This window comes from Phoenix dactylifera, chromosome 4 (genome assembly GCF_051530095.1).
Source record: "Phoenix dactylifera cultivar Ajwa chromosome 4, Ajwa_hap1_PhDact_Kaust_v1.1, whole genome shotgun sequence".
NCBI classification, from domain to species: domain Eukaryota; kingdom Viridiplantae; phylum Streptophyta; class Magnoliopsida; order Arecales; family Arecaceae; genus Phoenix; species Phoenix dactylifera.
The window spans coordinates 42,417,093-42,436,676 of NC_143193.1; the positions used below are offsets into that span (position 1 = coordinate 42,417,093).

General features: G+C 36.1%; 1 protein-coding gene across 42 annotated transcripts; it reads left to right on the plus strand.

Moving 5' to 3' along the window:
* ARP (apurinic endonuclease-redox protein) lies at positions 1–16,695 on the plus strand. 42 transcript variants are annotated; one of them, XR_016400239.1, is made up of 14 exons: positions 1–286; positions 1,058–1,241; positions 1,354–1,451; positions 1,549–1,628; positions 1,719–1,960; positions 2,051–2,373; positions 3,277–3,387; positions 9,711–9,848; positions 9,965–10,012; positions 11,183–11,263; positions 13,763–13,922; positions 15,398–15,518; positions 15,638–15,714; positions 15,805–16,179. XR_016400239.1 is itself a non-coding variant. In XM_088719897.2 (12 exons), exons 5-12 carry the CDS (start codon positions 1,921–1,923, stop codon positions 15,517–15,519), a joined length of 1,023 nt encoding a protein of 340 aa, XP_088576023.2. In that variant the 5' UTR covers positions 146–286; positions 1,058–1,241; positions 1,339–1,451; positions 1,549–1,628; positions 1,719–1,920; the 3' UTR covers positions 15,520–15,746. The 42 variants fall into 42 exon arrangements, 5 of the variants coding, with proteins under 5 accessions (XP_089786253.1, XP_089786254.1, XP_088576023.2 ...); XR_016400246.1 differs by lacking the exon at positions 15,805–16,179 and adding an exon at positions 16,390–16,695 and having other exon boundaries at positions 6–286; XR_016400241.1 differs by having other exon boundaries at positions 6–286; positions 1,722–1,960.
* Positions 16,696–19,584: the final 2,889 nt, after the last annotated feature.

A 19,584-nucleotide genomic window follows, 5' to 3' on the forward strand; every position in this document is an offset into this window, starting at 1 on the left:
AAGGTGTATTCGTACTTCTTTATATAAGATAGAGGGGTATTGAAATTGGCAGTTAAAATGTTATTGTAACCTTATGTTGAGCTCACTGCAAGATGGGTTGGGCCACTAGGGTTAGATTAGAACGATGGTCCCGAATCCTTGGCGCGTGGAGTGCAAACCGAGACGGTGCTTCCTTCAATTCTATTCCCTCGCGGCTCCTCACCCGACCGGGCTCCATTCGGCCATCTCTTTCGCGGGGCTTCCGCCGGGCGATGCCGGCGATCCGCGCCCCCTCCATTTTCGTAACGTACGACGCCCCCTCCCCAAACCGTCCTCCAACGCTTCTCCTCCTCTTAGGGTTAGGGTTAGGGTTAGGGTTTTCGCACAAAGAAAACATCTCGACGCACCATTTCTCTATCGCTGTGAGCCTGCCTCTTGACCGTTGGTGGTGAGCCGTAAGATGTAGCTTTGTAGAAAGCTTGTTCAGTGATTGTTGTTGATATTAGATTGTACTTGCCCATTTAATGTTGCTTGGTCTGCCTCGATATGCTCTATGTTGTTCGTATTTGTAGCTTTAGCCTTTAGTTCATCAGTCTCTTTCTCTTGACCGTTGGTGGTGAACCGTAAGATGTAGCTTTGTAGAAAGCTTGTTCAGTGATTGTTGTTGATATTAGATTGTACTTGCCCATTTAATGTTGCTTGGTCTGCCTCGATATGCTCTATGTTGTTCGTATTTGTAGCTTTAGCCTTTAGTTCATCAGTCTCTTTCTTTTGGTCTCGATGCATTTTATTTAGAGATGATATTTACCAAATAAAGAAGAAAAAAGTTTTTTTTTCCTTTTAATTATTGTATCCTCGGTTGGTTCCCTCCAGTTTGCTTTATTTTTTTTTATTTTTTTATTTTTTGCTATCTGTGTTCTTTTTCGTTTTGATTCCATACTTTGTTATGCGAATGGCTAATAAAGTTTTAATATTTGGAAACAAATATAAAAGTAGCAATAGCTCTAATTGATATAGTTAGCTAGAATATTTGTTATGCATAGCATGGGTCTCTTATTATTCAATTTGGTTTTTTCAGTTATGCACTGCCACCAAGGAAATTGAGGATTGGAGAATTACTATTCTTGAAATTGAAAGAAATTGGATCTGAAATGCGTCATTCAAAGTTGTCAGCGTCACTTTCTACAAATTCTGACCGCCGGAAAGACAAAAAACTTAAGGGTGTGGATTGTACCAGGCAATCTGAGAAGAGCATTGTTGAGGTTGTTGGATTGATAAAGAAACTCTAATTCATGACTTGGAGAGTTTTTTTCTTAATTTTCTTTTTATTTTCTTTTTAATGTACAAGTTTGATAACAGTTGTTCAGATTACAGGACGATGTTACAGACAGCTACATAGGAATTGAGACTATTAGAAGTGATCCAAGTAGGCTTGATTCTATGACTGTCAAGGAACTCAGGACACTAACAAGGTATAACTTTTCCATTGTTTTGTTGTTATTTTGCAGTAGTTTAGTCATGTTCTAATTGTTAATGTTGCTGCTATTGTTTGGCTTACTGCATATGAAGGAATGTAGGAATCCGTGGAAAAGGCACTAAGAAGGATCTAATATCGGCCCTGAAGGATTACTCACTAACACTGGAAAATGGTAATTTTATGTCTTGATGCATGCATATGAGTTGTTCACTGGCATCTGCAGGAGACATGGCATTTCTCTTACGGTCAAATTCCCTTTCAGCAGGCAGTGATACTATGCCAGCAGCTAAGCCCATAGAGCCTAAAAGTTCACCCTCAAAAGAAAGGCTAAGTTTTTGCCCATTGAAGAGGATGCTGAAATTACGACCACTGTTTCAGAAATTACTGAAAATAAAGGAAAAAGAAGTAGAAGAAAACAGCATCCTGTGGAGAGCACTAATGAAGATTATTCCAGTACTGTTATAATGAAGAAAAAGTTGTCTGTCAAAACAAAAAAAGTTCAAGGTATGCTTTCTTCTTCTCCATGATCATCATTTTGTTCTTACTTCGTGAAGCATTGTCCAAACAATCTATGCTGTGCATTTGTGATTATAGATACAAAACAATCCCGGTCAAGTAACGAAGACTTATCAATTATTCAAAGTGATAAAGGAGTAATGGATCAAGCTGGTCTCTCTCTGAGCCATGCTGAACCTTGGACTTTACTTGCCCATAAGAAGCCGCAAGCTGGGTGGATTCCATATAATCCTAAGACAATGAGGCCTCCTCCTCTTACCAGGGATACAAACTTTGTGAAACTTATGTCTTGGAATGTAAATGGCTTGAGAGCTTTACTCAAGTTGGAGAGTTTATCCGCACTTCAATTGGCACAAAAGGAAGACTTTGATGTGCTATGCTTGCAAGAGACAAAAATACAGGCAAAAATGTTTTTTTTTTCAAAGATAAATTCCTTTCTTACGACAGTGAAGTTTCATTGTTCTGCATAGCAACAAAAATCTTATGATCAGAAAGATTATAATCCAATATATTAGGTGTAGTGTGCATCTAAAAATTCTCTTTCCATAGGTATGTACATTTAATTGTATCTATATTGTGTGTACATACATAGATATGCTTATTTATGTATATACATATAAAGCATACATGTACATAAATATATAAACATATTTATCTTATCTATATATGTGTTAATGTGTGCATGCATGTATGTATACCAGGGTCGGCGGAACCGTCCTGAACCGGCCGGTTTCGGCAGTTCCGAGCCGTATTGGTGTTTCACTAGTACGGTTCCGGCAACGGAAACCAAATTTGTTGTCGGAGCCGGAGAAGGAAAGAGGGAGCGAGCGGGACCGGTACGGTTCCGGCAACGGAAACCAAATTCGTTGTCGGAGCTGGAGAAGGAGAAGGAAAGAGGGAGCGAGCGGGGGAGGAAGGGAGAGGGCGGGACGCCGGCGGAGGTCGCGTGAAGCGAGGCTGCGACTGGTTTCTCTGTTTCGAACAAAACAGGGGTCCGGCCGTGGCCGCGCTTCCTGCAGCCTCAATCGGCCTTCGCTGGCCCTCCGCTGGCCTTTCTCCCTCTCTCCCCTTCTCTCTCTCTCTCACGGTCTGCGTGCCGTCTCCTCTATCGGTACATGCCCGGCAGGGCTTGTACCGACTCGTGTCGCCGGAAAATCAGTATGGTGTCTGGTACCGGTTCTGCCGACCTTGATGTATACTAATCTATATATCTTTGTATGAAAAAATGTTTTTATTTCACTTTATCATCTTGCCTCATCTCAGACTAACTTGATTGATTATTAATACTCGTAAATTGGGAACAGGATAAGGATGTAGAAGAGATCAAGGAGCGTCTGATTGAGGGATATGATAACAGCTTCTGGACATGCAGTGTTTCAAAGCTTGGCTACTCTGGTACTGCCATTATATCACGGGTATGCTGATTCTTTTTATATGTGCCTTGTACATTGTTTTCTGTTTGGTATAATAGAATCCTCTACCTATATTGTCTGCTTCATGCTGCACAGTAGCTTCATAAATTTGCTGCGTATAGTTGTGGATGTAAGTTACAGTGTAACAAAGGAAAAGGAGAGAGAGTTGCTATTTGTTTAGCTAAGTTGTTATCAATGTACGCCTTTTGTATTCAATAGAACTGACATTTATTTCAAGAGGATGATTTAGTTTGTGTTCTATTTTCGATGGTGGTAAAGGCCTTATGTCCTTTACTCGGTTGACTACCTTCACCTAGCTTGTTTGGGAAATGCTAGTTGATTTGTACTCTATGGTATGTACAAAACCAGAGATTCAGGAATTCTCCATAACTTTTATAAGACTTTGCTGTTTTATTAACTAATCAAGTAAAAGCTCCACTTTTACTATTTTATGATTTTTAGTGGTAAGGAGTGTGAGTTATTTATTATGCTCCTTTGTTTCTTTTGAAGCTGTGAACATCACTGCTTCTTCAATGTAGGACCTAGGTCACCCAGCAAGATTGTTGGATACCTGAAATTATCCTTCAGAGTCAACTAAATAATCAAGGACTTGAATGTGTTAAAATATGCATTCTAGATGGGTTAACTATTTGGTTGACCTTTCCTTCGTCCCAATAATTTTGTGATGTTGGGCCTTTCCAAATCTCAAATTTAAGCACCAACATCCAAAGTCTATGAGATAGATTAACCTTAGCTTCTTTCCGATTAGGCATACTTTGGAGGATCGGAGGATGTTGATCGCGTGACATTATTGTCGATTCTCTTTGATCTCATGCCATAATATTTGAGGGGAGTGAAGGGGTTGAAAATGATAACTGAATTTGTGATGCTTCGTAATATCTACAATGAACAATATAGTCAGCAGAAACATCCCCTAGAACTTGGGCCTGGGGGAGCAGTAGCCTCTATCAGTTCATCTGAATCCTTTCACCCTTTTCATCCACTGTTTAGCAACCCTTTTCCACATAAGAATATCCTGTTGGGGTTTCCATCCTACCAAACAGGCCCTTTACCTTGGGAAATGCTTTCGTAACCCAAATAACCTCTTATCCTTGATGCACTTTGATAGCCACAATATAGCTAGCTGAAGCAAGTTTAACCTTATGCAGAGAAGATATATGGTTAGATGATTCCTACTTGTGAAACTCTACCAGCTTCAAAATTTGGTTTTTTAAGCACTGTCACAAGCTCAAGGGCAACTTGGTTAAAGGTAAAGGTCCCTTGTTTTTCCCCATGGGTTGGGGGAATGAAGAAAATGGGCTATAAGTTTGGAAAGGCTTTGGATAATCAAAGTTAGTAAAAAGAAAAGTAAAGGACATAGGATTATTGAAATTGTGAAAACAAGTATCACTAAGAACAATAACAACAGGAGAAACACACCTTCAATAACAGCATTTAATTTCATCAATTTGTAATTTACAAAGGTCTCTTGGATTAGTTATGACATGTTACAGGAATAAATCATATGATCTGTAAATAAGTTGTAAATAAGTAATACTTCTTGGTTCATAGTCTACCAAGAGTAATTTGAAGAATCTTTTTGACGAAATTCCAGAACAATGCAAGATTTTTTTAAAAATTTAGAGAATATAGTAATAATGTGCTCAAGATGAGATAGCTTGTCATTAAAATATGAAACAATTCGTCTATGTTGTTTATCGAATTAGAACATACCAATTAAAAATGCAAAACTTTTTTGCTTAATCTACAAAAGAAAAATCATGATTTCAGTTGCTGGCCTTTGCTGATCCTTATTGGTTGGCATGTATGATGGTGGACTACTCTCAACATTAGATATTTTGCTGCTAAGGTAACTATTAAGTTATTCTTTATTTTTTAATTGGAGGGGCTTTTAAGTCCTTTATTTGTTTCGGCATGACATCACAAAACAGTGGTTGGCATGCCTTGTGCAAACAGCTCTTAGATTCGTGTAAAAGGGTAGAAGTATGTTGGTTACTCTTAAGAAAAGATGGTCCTAGCACAAACTAATGGTGGAAGGTAAATAAAGTATGCCTTGCCTAAGTGGATGATGAAAATAAAAGAAAAAAAGGGTTTTGCCTATCTCTAGCTCTTGAAATTGCCCTAGGTACCCAAACCCCATTTTAGCTAATAAAGGGCAAAGGAAGAAAAAAGGAAAGACAAAAAGGAAATAATTTTAGAGAAAGAGGGAGTTAAAAAGGTGGGAGGTGATAAAGGTTAGGACTTTGCATAACTCCCTTCTAACCATCTCTCTTATTTGGCATTTCTCTTCATCTAGAAGCTTCACTTCTTCTCTCTTATCCTCTATGTTTTTACCCTCTTTTGTTCTCAATTGAAGTGGTAATGAATGAAGAGGATTGGGGATGGGGTTTTTGGTTTGCATCTAGAAGAGATGAGAACCCGTTATGTTTCTTGACTCATATAGGGGAGCGAGGATGTTTTTAAAACCAAGAGTGCAAGTTTGCCTGTGGTTCATTGAATAACCAAAATGGGGGTGTTTGGTATGGGGTGATCGTCCCAGGATCAGGGGTGATGTGGGTGGAGGTGATGAGATCACCGCGTTTGGTTGTACCACGGTGATCCTACGTAGCGGAGATCTTAAATCACCTCCACTCCTCCATCACCGTCCAACTTGGTGATGGGATACCCGTCTTTGAGGTCGGAAATCCAAGATCACCCCAGGGCAGTGATCATGGGTTGAAAGTTAAAGACAAAAATACCCCTCAATTAAGCAGAAAAATTGATATATCAATATACCATCAATATATTATGTCAATGTTATATATATATAATATTATGTTGATATTATATATTATATTAATTCTATAATAAAAAATAACATATTTTTATAAGATTAATAATTTATAGGAGTAATAAATATATTTTTATACAATATATTAATAATTAATATATTGATAAATATATTAATATTTTATTATAATATATTTTATATGATTAATAAATATATGATAAGAGCTACTAAAAGTAGAATATGTGACAAAATTATGGCGCTATTATAGGAATTAGCATATTGATTTACATTTTTAATTCATGGGAATTAAAAACACAAAAAAAATCCATCTAAGATATATCAGGGGTATTTGTGGTATTATGCGGTTGGTGATCTTGGATCCGCGTACCGTACCATACCAAACAAGTTACTCATGGCCCGGAGATTTTTAATCACTGGACCATGGCTTACCAAACACATTGATCTTAGATCACTGGAGATCAAATCATCCCAGCATTCGGATCACCGGGGATCTTAGATCACCATGGTGATCCTGTTGGGGTTACCAAACGCCCCCAATATGGCAACCATTTGGTATATAGCAAACCTTTTGTATAAAGTGGGTTATTCTAGGCCAACTTGTTTAAGAGATGTTGTTGTGTTGGTTCTTTAAGTTACTTGGACACTTGTGCTGCTGTCTGCATAACACTGGTTTACTCGAGATTAGTGACGAGCATTTGTTTATGTTTTACATGCTGAAGGGGCATGACTGGCTTTGTTGACGAGAGAGATTTGAGAGTACGTTGCCATTATCACCTAAGCAAGAATGTCATGCTAGCATCTTGTATCCATATCTTAGGGTCAGGGATTGCTAGGTTATATTTTTGAACTGACCTTAAAGACCTGGCTCTCTTGCTTTTGTGCTACAATGAATGTGGACATCAGTCTTCAAAATATATATATAGGTAATGCATGTAAGGGCCCATATCATCATATGTGTCATTTCAATGGAAGTTTTACCTTGATACTTCTAAGATCTTCGTGTTCTTATATTTACAAGCATAATGGATCTATAAACTTTATAAGATCTTCTTATATATATATAGGTAATGCATGCAAGTATCCATTTGACAGTTCTATATCTGCATAACTCTCTTATTCTTTTTTTATTACATGTATCAACCTATTAATTACAAACCTCAACGATTAACCTTCAGTATGTAGGGAAAATATGTGCACAAACATTAGATCTTGAACAAGGCACGCTAGATGAGGCTTATTGATTATGTTTAGAATTTGAAACCTTTAATAAGAGTTATTTATAATTGAGGAGAATTTATGAAGAGAAGAAATGGAAAGTTGTAACTCTAATTCTTTTGTTTGTTTACTTGTTAATAGGCAAATTTATTACACAAATGAAGTAATCAGAAGAGGCTTTGTCATGTGACCAATAAGAGATAGTTTGCACTAAGATAAATAAGTTGACTACTTTCTGTTCTCAGAACAGGACAAAAGCAAGCAGTTTTGTGGATTGAAGGACATATTGGAAGCTTGGTAGGTCTGCCCTAGGTTTTGCACTAGATGCTTTAAGGCAGTTAGATAGGGTATGATATTGTCTTGAAGATGACTTCCAAGTATTAATGAGTGTTGTGGTACAAAAATTGGATTCACAATTTAGGTCTGGTGTTTTAATTGGTAAAAGATGAAAATAAGGGCGGGTCTCAGCTATAGGGCCTCTAGTGTCAGTTATAAGGTGCATATTACTTTAATTTCAGTCACATGCACTGTGATCACAGGAATGTTAGAATTTGTGTGGTATAGAGCGAACAAGTAGTGAGAAGGAAATAGATGGAAAAAGGAAGAAACATAGAGAAAATAGAAGAGTGAAATAATGATAAAGAAAGGATAATAAGGAGGAAACAGTATAAAAGAGAAAAGGGCGAATCAAATCAATTTTCTTCTAGAGTTTTTTATACTCAGAGCAATCCTTGGTGCGGCTAGAAATAATCCTCGAAGACAAGGTGGTCATACCCTTTTGTCAAAGATCAGCACCTCCCCATCTCTCTTTTACTTATCAATTTGAGTTCAGTCAAGACCAAGGTATATAGTGCTGGATCCAATCATCCAGTTTAGTTGGTATTGTACTGTACCAACCACAATCTTGGAAGGCTCATGATCTTGGTACAAGTTGGTGCCCGAATCAGTGCAAATTGGTATTGGGCCGAACTGCCTAGAGTTCCTCAGTTCCAAGCAGTTCAGCTTAGTAAAGGCCTCATTACTGTTTTAGGGTGTTAATTGAGGGAGAAAAGGCCTGATACTCTTTTCTCTCTCTGTTTTAAGGTGAGAGAGGAGAAAAGAGATGAGGAGAGGAGAAAAGGAGAGAGCGATGCGGTGAGCAGAAGGTTGGACCTATGTATTTCTCTCTTCCTTTTTCTTTTTTTTATTGCATATCATAAATGGGCTGAAATTGAAAAAAATGAATTTAAAGCATATTACATTTAAACATCAAAAACAAACTTCACAAAACCCTATTATCCACACAAAACTAAATAAAGGAGCCTTAGAAACCATTAAAAAAATATTTTTGGTGTACCGATGCAGTTCAAGACAATATGATATCATATCGTACTGGTCTCCTACCAGTGCGTAACCTGATACACAGTCCAGTTCGGAGATTGTGAACCTTGATCAGGATGTACAAGGAGATCTAAATTCATCTTACTAAGATGTTTCCTAAATGTTAAGTTTTAGATTCTAATGTGACGGCCACATGAAATCACATCTACTTCTGAAACTACATCTTAATAATTTGGGGACTTCTGCAGTGCAGTTTTGTAAAGCTTCTGCACGTAATCCTTCTTAAGGTAGGACACAAACCAGAACTAATCTATGCTTAATATTAATCTTAATTAAAAATCACCTTAAAATTTTAGAAAGATCCAAAGTCATAATAGAAGTTTAAAACTAATCTATGCTTTTCTTCATTAATTTCCTCCCACAAGTAGGGGAAAATTAAAGTGCAAAATATGACAAATAACAAGACATCAAGGCATTTATAAACAGAACCGTTGCCTTCAAAGATAGTTTCGTCTAAGCAATCATAAGTAGACCATTTTCTCCAAGAACTGATGGATGATATTTTTGAATCTCTTTCTGTGGTGATAGTGAAGTAATGTTATCTAGTAGCCAAGGATAGCAAGCCTCCGAAGTTATGTTTCATGTAGTTGGAGATCAAACCTTACCATACTATTTGCATCTCTACCTACACTGGCAAAACTAGACCCTCTAAGTGACCCATCACATTGGAGCTTAATGCAACTGAGCTGTAATCCTGAACTACCTCTAAATATGGTCTGTACCAATTTAGGTCCTTTTCACATCTCAAGATCTTACCTTTTTCCCCCCATTTCTTGTGTAGAATACATGACCTCTTTTATTATTTTTTCCCCCATTTGTTGTATAGAATACATGACCTCTTTTATTATTTTGTGCATACAAACATGGTCATATCATAACATGAATTTGGTGCAAAATTACTCTTCTTTCAAGACAACAGATAAAGCCAATTTCAGTGAAGTATGGACTTGGCATACCAGATCATGATAGTGAAGGGAGGCTTGTTACAGTGGAGTTTGATTCATTCTACTTAATTACTGGATATGTGCCTAATTCTGGTGATGGCTTAAGAAGATTGGTAAGCAAATTCTTTTTCATTTTTTTTCAATTTATATTGTTTTTATTATCCAGTTATCTCTGTTTGATAATATTTCTTTAATGCCCTGACCCTTCTTCATTATGTCTTGGTGCTAGACTTACAGGGTTAAAGAATGGGATCCATCTCTTAGCAATTACATGAAAGTAAGTGTGCTGTTGAGGTGTGCTAGTATTTTTGGTGAACTCATTTGTTTAATACTCACTCCATAATGAAATTAAATGCTTAAAATATTCTATACAACTCAGTACCAGGTAATAATGAACATAAGGAAAAATAATCCTATATTGATAAAATGCCATCTTCATATCTGTTTTTAAGACTTTTGGAGTCGACAGTGATATGAAAATTTGAAGAATAATACTAAAACCTGACCCAGGCATTAATTCTAGTAAAAATGCTTTCGGTAGTAATGAGTGTTAAAGCATCTGCAAAACTCAGAAAAATAGTAAATTTCTCTGGGACTGACTAGTGACACAAGGAGCATGTTAGTAGCAGGATCATAATTTTGGATACTTTGTGCCCGACTTTGTCGAAACTAGAATGGGCATACTTGTTTTGTTTGTGCAATTCTTGAGTTGTTCGAGACCTTGCTAACATATATGAGTCAACAAGTGTAACATAATATGTACCATACTTTATTGGGATGATGCTTAATATGTTTTCAAGGAAAGATATAAATGTGTCAATGGACATTCAGAAGATCTATTTGAAGGTATACTTAGAAAAGATATATCTCTTATTGTAATAATATTCTTTGAAATAAAACGATGAGTATGTAATTCTCAACTTTTAAGGTGCATATGCATATTAGACAATGAATCCTCTTATGTATATTTTATTTTATTTTTTTGATCACAAATCAGAGAGTATACATGCATCTTATGTAATGACAAATTTCACAAAAACAGCTAGTTTCAAAGTTTAGAGTCTGGAATATGAGCTCACTTGTACACCTAGGTGCATATGGATTAGTATTGTAATGCATTAGTTTATACCATCTTGTAAGTCTGTACTAAGTTAATCCATTTGGTATATCACCTTCAAGATATTTACTTTATATTGCGTCCAGTCAATGGTGTCATACGTTCCATTTGTCCCAATATACATTTTAAGTTTGATTTCCTAGGTCATGTTTCATGCTTTTGATTGCATACACCTCTATTTATTTATGGAATCTGCAGGTTGTGGAATTTACTATGTCAAGGCATCTGAAATTCGAAATCATATAAGACTTCCATGATAGCAGCTAACTTGATTCTAATTAAGAAACAGAATGTAAGTTTATGATGATAATTCCTTCATTTTCTTTGCAGGACTTGGAAAAATTCAAGCCTGTGATTTTAACCGGTGACCTGAACTGTGCTCATCAAGAGATTGATATATTTAATCCTGCAGTAAGCAATTCGTTGGTTTCTCAACCTTGATTTCTAACTTTGATAGTGGTTCTATCTTCTATGCTATTAAATGTTTCATGATGATTTATAGAATGCTTAGTTTAGGTTATGAGACTCACCATTTTATATTTCTCATTCCCTTATTCTGTTGGCTTCAAAATGTCAAGCATGCTAGTATCTAAAGGATGTATGACTACCACAAAAACTACCTCTTTTGAACCACCTTCCCCTTAGAAGCTACAGAATATGGTGGCTTGGTGCATCTTCATAGAGTGCTTGAACCACATTGGATCAATGATTATTCTGATTAAAAAACTTCAAACATTCTTTTTTAAACTTATTATTTCTGTCATTCTTTCTCAAGGTATCTCCTTTAATGATGAAAACACTAGTACAAAAAATTATGGAGGTAAGTTTCTTTTCTTTCCCCAAACATGAAAGAGATTAGCTTTTTTCTGAAGCTTAGAAAGAAGAAATAAATGAAAACGAAAAAAGAACATCTGAGCAGTTAATTTCTTAATCTAAAATGAAGCATTTGCTGAATCAAAAAGATTAAAGGAATCTATATTAAACAGATATTACATATAATTTTACTGCATTAAACAGTTATGACAGTAATATCAAATGGTGCTGGCACCTAGATGATGGTAAAGTATATAAAATCTAGAAACATGGTCAACTGTGTTCAGAATGATACCAAGCTAACAGTATACATGAACTCCAGAACCAATATTATGTCTTAAGAAACCTAACAAGTGCAGGAGCAATTGGCTATTAGTCAAGTGAGCGTGAAGTATCATATTAGCGATGTACTTATATGTTTGTCTAAAAAACACAAATAGTTGAAATATTTCATGTCATCTCTACAAATGCTCCTTGGCTTATTTATCCTACTAAAAGAATTTTTGGTGATAATTTTGCTATCTTTAGAATGGTTTAGCGTAGAGGAGAGGCATGAAATTGCATGACAGAACAGTACCAGCTCTGCATTAAATCAGGTTCTAGAATTGCTTGATTGAATTCAATTGGCTTGTTTAAGATGACTCAATGCAGATGACATACGGACGAGGTATTTGAGAGAGGTTTAGAGGAAACTACATAAAAGTCTTATTAGGATGTAAGCGAAGAGTTGCAATGTTTTAAGCTTAGTTTTTTGTTGCATAGGATGACCAATAGCTGCATGATGATTATCTTGGCAACTGTGTTGATGGCATCCAATGAACATGATGCTTATTGTATATGTAAGGACCTAATACCTCAACTAAAAAGGCTAGCCGGAAGATATTATTTGGGTTCCTTAGTCCAAGTACCCAAGATCTTCCTGGTGAATAACCAATGTGGGATTAAACACGCGCCTGTATAGATCCTCACATACTCCTCCCATTTAAGTTGTGGTGTCCTTCCTAGGCTAAAGATCCAAATCCATTCAAATCCAATCACAAGTACTTCTAATCCAATTTAGATCCGTGCTGCAGTATCTCCTAGTCTACATTGGCTGTGGGCTGGGTCCGCTTTGATATCATTTGTAACGACCTAAGACCTCATCCAAAAGGCTTGCAGGAAAATATTATTTAGGTTCCTTGGTCTTGTATAAGTACCAAAGATCTTTCTGGCAAATAACCGATGTAAGACTAAACATATGCCTGTACGGGTCCTCATAGTATATTAGCAGCCACCAATTAAGCTTTTTAATCGAGATCCAACCATCAAAGATATTATTGAACATTTATCATGAGCCTAAATGTGTATGGTCATCTTGGTGACTGGATGGAAGGTCTCAAAGCAACTTTGGCTAGTCAGTAGAGTGATGGATGAGGATCCATGGAAGATGGTAGTCAGCCAAGTTAACCCTGGTGGAGGGACATCTAGGGGGAGCATATGTATGGGGGGGGCTTCCATCTTTGCTGCTGTGGGTGCCAGAGAAGCCAAACCGAGCAGCCTTCTCCTCCCCTTATTTTTTTCTCTTTTGACTGGATTGGATCCATCAAGTCGAATATCTGATTTTAATGGAGTCTGATAGGGTTGATCTTTGATCAATCTGTTAGGTTATTTGGATCAGACCACACAAAATATTTTTGATAAAAGAATTGGGCTCAGATCAACCATCGTTGGATCCAAATTCAGTCCATATATTGGCCTTAGTTCATAGCTTTGCTTTCTAGGATCATCAGTTCGTAAAATGCTGGTTCTATGGGCTTAAATCTTAGGTGTCATCCAAAACAATGAGTACAGATCAAGTTATAACGAACTTAGGATTTAATCTCAGCTTTAAAGTAGATTTTTAAACTAATGACTTATTATCATAATTTTTATTTATGGTATCATTACTATCCATAATACTTATTCATGAGATGAAGCATGAGAAAATACTTTATCTTTAGGAAAAATGTAAATGATGTATCTGTGGATTGTTCCATTCAATATAGCATTAATTGTTGGAAATATGATCTCTTTTCGATGTATGTGATGATACTATCTATTTATAACATTTTATTCAAGGGAAATCGCAGAAGTGCTGGATTTACAGATGAAGAAAGGCAATCATTCGAGTCAAACTTTTTGTTGAGAGGGTTTGTGGATACCTTTAGAAAACAACATCCTGGTGTAGTGGCTTATACCTATTGGGGTTATAGGCATGGTGGGCGCAAAACCAACAAAGGTATTTCATTTCCTATAATGATTGTTTAATTTTCAATTTGTGCCTTGGAGGCACTTAACAAATATGCATTATTATAAATATTGCTGATAGACTTGTTGCTCGATACTTCCGCACTTAAAATCTGACACTGTCCAAGTTTATTGTCTATTCCAATTTTGCCACAAATTCCTTCACAAATTCCTTCTTGTGGAAATTTGCAGAATGATTTTCTTTCTAGGGAAATTTGTATGAAATAATGTGTTTTTTGGAATTGACAAAAGTCTTTCTTAAGTTTAAAAATACAATTATAGGCGCATTTCCATCAATATAAGCTTAAATATTTGTTTAATTTTGCTTTAACTAACCGAAGAACAGAAATGTTTTAGAACTCAAGAACAAATGAAATAACATTATAGATTGTCAACTAGAAATTGAGAGTTCTTCAAAATTTTTTAGGCTTTTCTGATACTAGGTTGTTATGATTTGATTATTTCAATTACCTATGATTTGGTGACAACCTGATTTCTTTTCTGTGAGTAAATTAAAGTTTTGGTCTGGATCTTGTTAAATAAATAGTTAAGGAGCAATAAGTGGCGAACAGATGACCCAAAGCATGACAACTGATAACATGCATCTGTCATTATAGTAGTTGATAGATGATCTAAAACAAAAAACTACTTGATCTTTCATTATAGTAATCAGTTCTGGCTTATCTTCATCGATAATCCCTTTTGTGCATTGGAGAAAGCTGATTATCATAGTTGATTCTTGACTGTGCTGAACTCTAATTTTTTACCTTATATGTAATTACTAATTAGCTATCTATTTTTCTTCTGAAATCATAACGGACTTTTTGCTCTTCCGATATTGTTGATCTCCATAGAGATATGATTAATACTTATTTGCAAGATAAATTTGAGCAAGGATTAAAATATGATATATTGTACTTGTACCAGTCAAGGGTTGGCATGAGATGCACACTTGGCTTGCTCTGGCTTGAAAAGTACGAATTCTTAGTGAATTGAAAGTGTTTTATTTATTAAGGCTACCCTTGTGTATCTAAAAGAAGACAAGCAGAGATACTATTGCAAAAGTGCGGTATACTGCCATCTATAGAAGTTCATGCTTTTAGTTTGATTGCGGGGCTCTTTTATAAAATGTTTACCGGGTGACAAATGGAAAGCTTTTAATCATGGTTTCCTAGTTATGGTTTTCTTTGGTTTCCTTTTCCCCCCTTTTTATTCTATTAGTTTTGTTTATTGTTCATAATGTTTAGCTTCCTGCTATAAATTTACATGTTTGGCAAGAATGTGAATATGATCTGGACCTGTTTATACATATACCTAAAGGAAATACCGAAGTGCTGCTTGTTTTAGCTTTGTAGAGTCGGCAAGGTGTGATATAAGAACCTAATATTGATTTTTAGCTGATATTCCTTAAGATATGAATTTTTGATTTCATCTTGTTTATTTTTAATCTCATTGTTCATGTGTCAGGGTGGCGACTTGATTATTTTCTTGTCTCAGAGTCCATAGCGGATAAAGTATATGACTCCTATATTCTTCCAGATGTCATTGGCAGCGACCATTGTCCAATAGGCCTCATATTAAATCTCTAGTTACGTTGCCAGACCTTATTTATTTTCGTAAAGGCTGGATGTTATTAATTGGTGTTATACAATCTTTTTGTAATATAGGGGGATCTTAACTTGCTCTTAGGGGGCTTGATTCATGCAGGGTTTAGCTGAATTGGAGTGCCTGAACTAGAATCAATTAGGGGAAGATTCTGTACCGTGCTCTAACCCCATCCTCAGGTAATAATGGAACTGTATAGACTTTGTCATCATTGCAATCTATAGCTTTATTCTTTTGCCTTGCTTCAAACAATCTGCATTTATGTACAGGTTAACTTCTCATCTTAGGCTAATGTATGCTCAAGTAAAAGTCGGCTTTTCCTTATTAAATGTCTGCAATTCCATCCTAGTGATGCAATTAGCATATGCAATTATCGGCATCATGTCAAAGCAATGCAGCATTGACCTAACTTTTGTGACCTGTGGTTAGACCTTGATGTATCTGGGCATTTGAAAATCTTTTTTGTATCTTAAACAAGGAACCTGGGAAAATTCATATGGGTCGGTTGTATGCAAAAAGCATTCTCTGTAGGAGTAAGGATTTCATGTACAATGTTCCCTCCTTTAAATGTCAGCTGGCTTTTGTTTTTTGTTTTTTTTGAATTGTTTAATATTAGATGATCTTTTGCTTTGGTTTTGAAGTCATATTAGGTGCTTGTGTGGAATGTGCTCTCATCTATCTGGTGTGCATAGTTGCACCAGCTACATATATAAAAGCTCCAATTTTTCTTTCATTTTCTCATATGTACTCTCAGTTGTTTGTGTTACCCTTGAATGGAACATGAACTAGTGGTTTGTGTTATGCTTAAGTGGAGCATGGTCACCCATTAAACTAATCTCTTCACTACCTTGTAGCATAGCTAGAAGTAGGCTGTTCTGGTCTCAGAGTTGGTCTGTGTCGGGCTGCCAGGTACATGGGATACACCTTGTATTGCATTCCACCTTTTGCTTCATAGGCTGCGCTGTTGCAATCCAATCAACAGGAGCTTGGGAAGACAACTCTCAATCAGATTCACAGGCAACCAGAGATGTTGCTGGCTGTCTAAAGAGTTTGTTAAGTTACCTGAAGCTGTGATTTACTGAATCAATGTACAAATCAATAGTATAAAGGGATTGAAGAAAATCACATCAATGCAAAGCTTAATGTTCGTTGTGAACCAATAACTTCTCATTCTCTCTGTTCAAAGATGCTTGTATCTTTCAGAGAAAACAATTACAAACTCGTTCATATTTTCATCCTCAATTGTGTACATCACACTAATGCACATAGAGGTCATAAATATATTTCAAGACGCAAAAAATCATCAGCCTATGCAGAACCAGGTAGTGTTGCCCGTATCTTCTAATCAAGCAACTAAGAGGAAGGCTTGTCATGTCATGCTGCTCAATGCCAGGGCCTTCTTCAGGTGTTTCTGCGAGTTGTTTTAAGATCTCACCAATTGATGGCAAGTCAAGAATCTAATCTCTTATTAGGAGTTGGATATTGTAGTGAGCTATCTTGCAGCATACAAGGAGAAGACTCCTCCTCTTGGTCCGGCTGCACTGGTCCCTAACGGAGGCTTAAGCCTATCCTCACAGAAACTAATCTTGATGATTTATTCTGCACAACCTTGTATACGAACCATCTTTAGCTATCATGTTCACGTGAAAATTCATTGAATTCTGTAGCAAACACCAGTAGTTGTTGCCTATGTAAAGCTTGCCGTGCACTTCCACACAGGTGTGACTTGATTTAATCTAATTCAAAAGTTGATGCATCACACGACCGTCCTGACCGGTCAATATAAAACCAGCAATAATTCTCAGTCTTTATAGCTTCTATTTATCTAATGAGTTGCACTTCCTTCTAGCTACGTTTGATCAAGTATCATCAAATCTTGCAAACTCCCAACTTGTGATAGTTCAGAACATGCTGTTGTAGTATGTTCCTAATCTGGCTAAGAAATCTGCAGCTTCTTTCTTGTTCCTTAGGATATCATTTACATCATATTACAGTAGCACTTCAGACTAGGTTTTCCCTTTGATATTGTAATATCATATGGATAGCTTTCAGGTGAAAACCTAAAAATCTCTAATAACTTCAAAAGCCAATTCCCTGACAGACATCCGAGAGTCTACTGAGATGTTGATCACACCTGAGATACTTTGTGGCACTAATTGAGAGAACCAGGCTATGACATGTCCACAGAGTATCTTATGACCACAATTGCTTGGTGAGAGAAGCAAGATTTAAGACCGTAACCAACCTATATTTTTGAAGAAAGCCATGTATATGGTTAGACTTATGCTTTGCACTCCCACACCACATCTATTATATAAACCCTAAATTATTAATGCACCCAATTTGCTACCAATATGATGGCATTTGGTGACATTTGATTTTCCCTACTCTCTCTCTTGTTCAAACACCTGCTTCCAGAATCATGAAAGGACGGACTAGAAATGATAAAGCGCATGTTTTAGATAATTCAGCAAAATCGATGTCCATACAATTGGGATAAAAAAAATAAATATAAGAACAATAAGTTGTAAGGGTACATATACAATCTCAGAAAGCCCTAGCATGGTCAAAAATCTTCCAGTGGAATAAACAACTCTCGCTCTTTACAAAATCACAAATTTCAAGTTTGTAGGCCAAGAAATACCCGAGCCTGGGAAAACTTTGACTTCTATAGAGCAACTTGTGTAGGTTCTAAATTATTCTTTGCCCAAATATATGTCTGCATATTAAGATTCTTCATGTTTTAAATGATCTATCCATAAGGGGAAAAATGTAACATCAAAGAAAACAAATCATATCAATAATTTTAGTTGTCACTTTCAATGAAAAAAAATAGATAGATAATTTAAGCCTAAATTTGATGAATCAAATATATCCGGTATTTTTAGCTCTAACATTCTCTCCCAAGTTAAAAAGAGAAAAGCATTCCAAGCCATTAGATATAGGAGAGCATCCTATCCATTGATCAAATGTTGATATATGACTCTCTTCTTAAGCTTGTAGTTGGAAGCAATTTGGCATTATCTTCACTTTTCTTCAATTCAAAAAAAAAAATTCAAATTTCACCATTGATTCCTCCCTTTTCCAGCTATAAATAACCCCTTGGAGAAGAATTAGATCCCATTCTCCCATTTTAGAACCCTCTTAGTTCTCTTGATCTCTATTTTAGTCATTGATTTCTTAGCTTAAGCATAGATTCTCTTTAACTTTCTCTCCGCCCATCCCCTTCCCATCTTCCTCTATCATAATTCTATTAAATCTAGATATCTCAAATATAAGGAGTAGGCTCTATTTGAGATCCAAGAAAGGCTTAAAATAAAGAGGAGTCTAAGTTAGAGGAGATCCCTAAAAGGTCTCCTCCAAAAATGTGCAAGCAAGCTAAATCATGCCAATCTACCCCCATCAAATTCTTCCTTCCTTTATTTTATTTTATTTTTCTTGGCATGAATTTATGATCTCCATATATCATGTAATTGATTTGATTTTAATAAATTTTCTTGCTCATGGATGATAAGATTGCTTGTGTCTTTATTTTCTTATTTATTTCATCTTAATTCTTGCATCTTAGTTAACTAGATTATAGTACTTTACACCCCCCTCTTTTTTTTGTTAATTTTCAAAACATCTAAATAGACAAATAAAGTCCAAGCCCCCTTAATCTAACTCCTGAAAGCTCTTATACCATCTAAACCCTAATTGTAGCATTATTAGGTGTGCATGAGGTTTAAATTTTTGGTTTCTAGATACCAATCATCATGTAACTACTTAATAGGTGTATGGTGTGTATGCCCTAGGCCCCTCTGACATAAAATATATGCCTAGACCTATATGTCTAGGTTTAGATGGGTGCCCTATCTTTGAGCCTTTTCCAATAATACCTTCAAGTCTTACTTAGCAATTAGATTTCATGATCCTCTTCTTATCTACTCTTATCTTTTGATTTTTTAGCTTTTACTTATTTTAAAGAGCTGGTGATGACTCCAAACCTATCTTCTATGGACCACGGCCATGGTTTTTTTCTCTATAGATACTTACATCAATTGGATGTA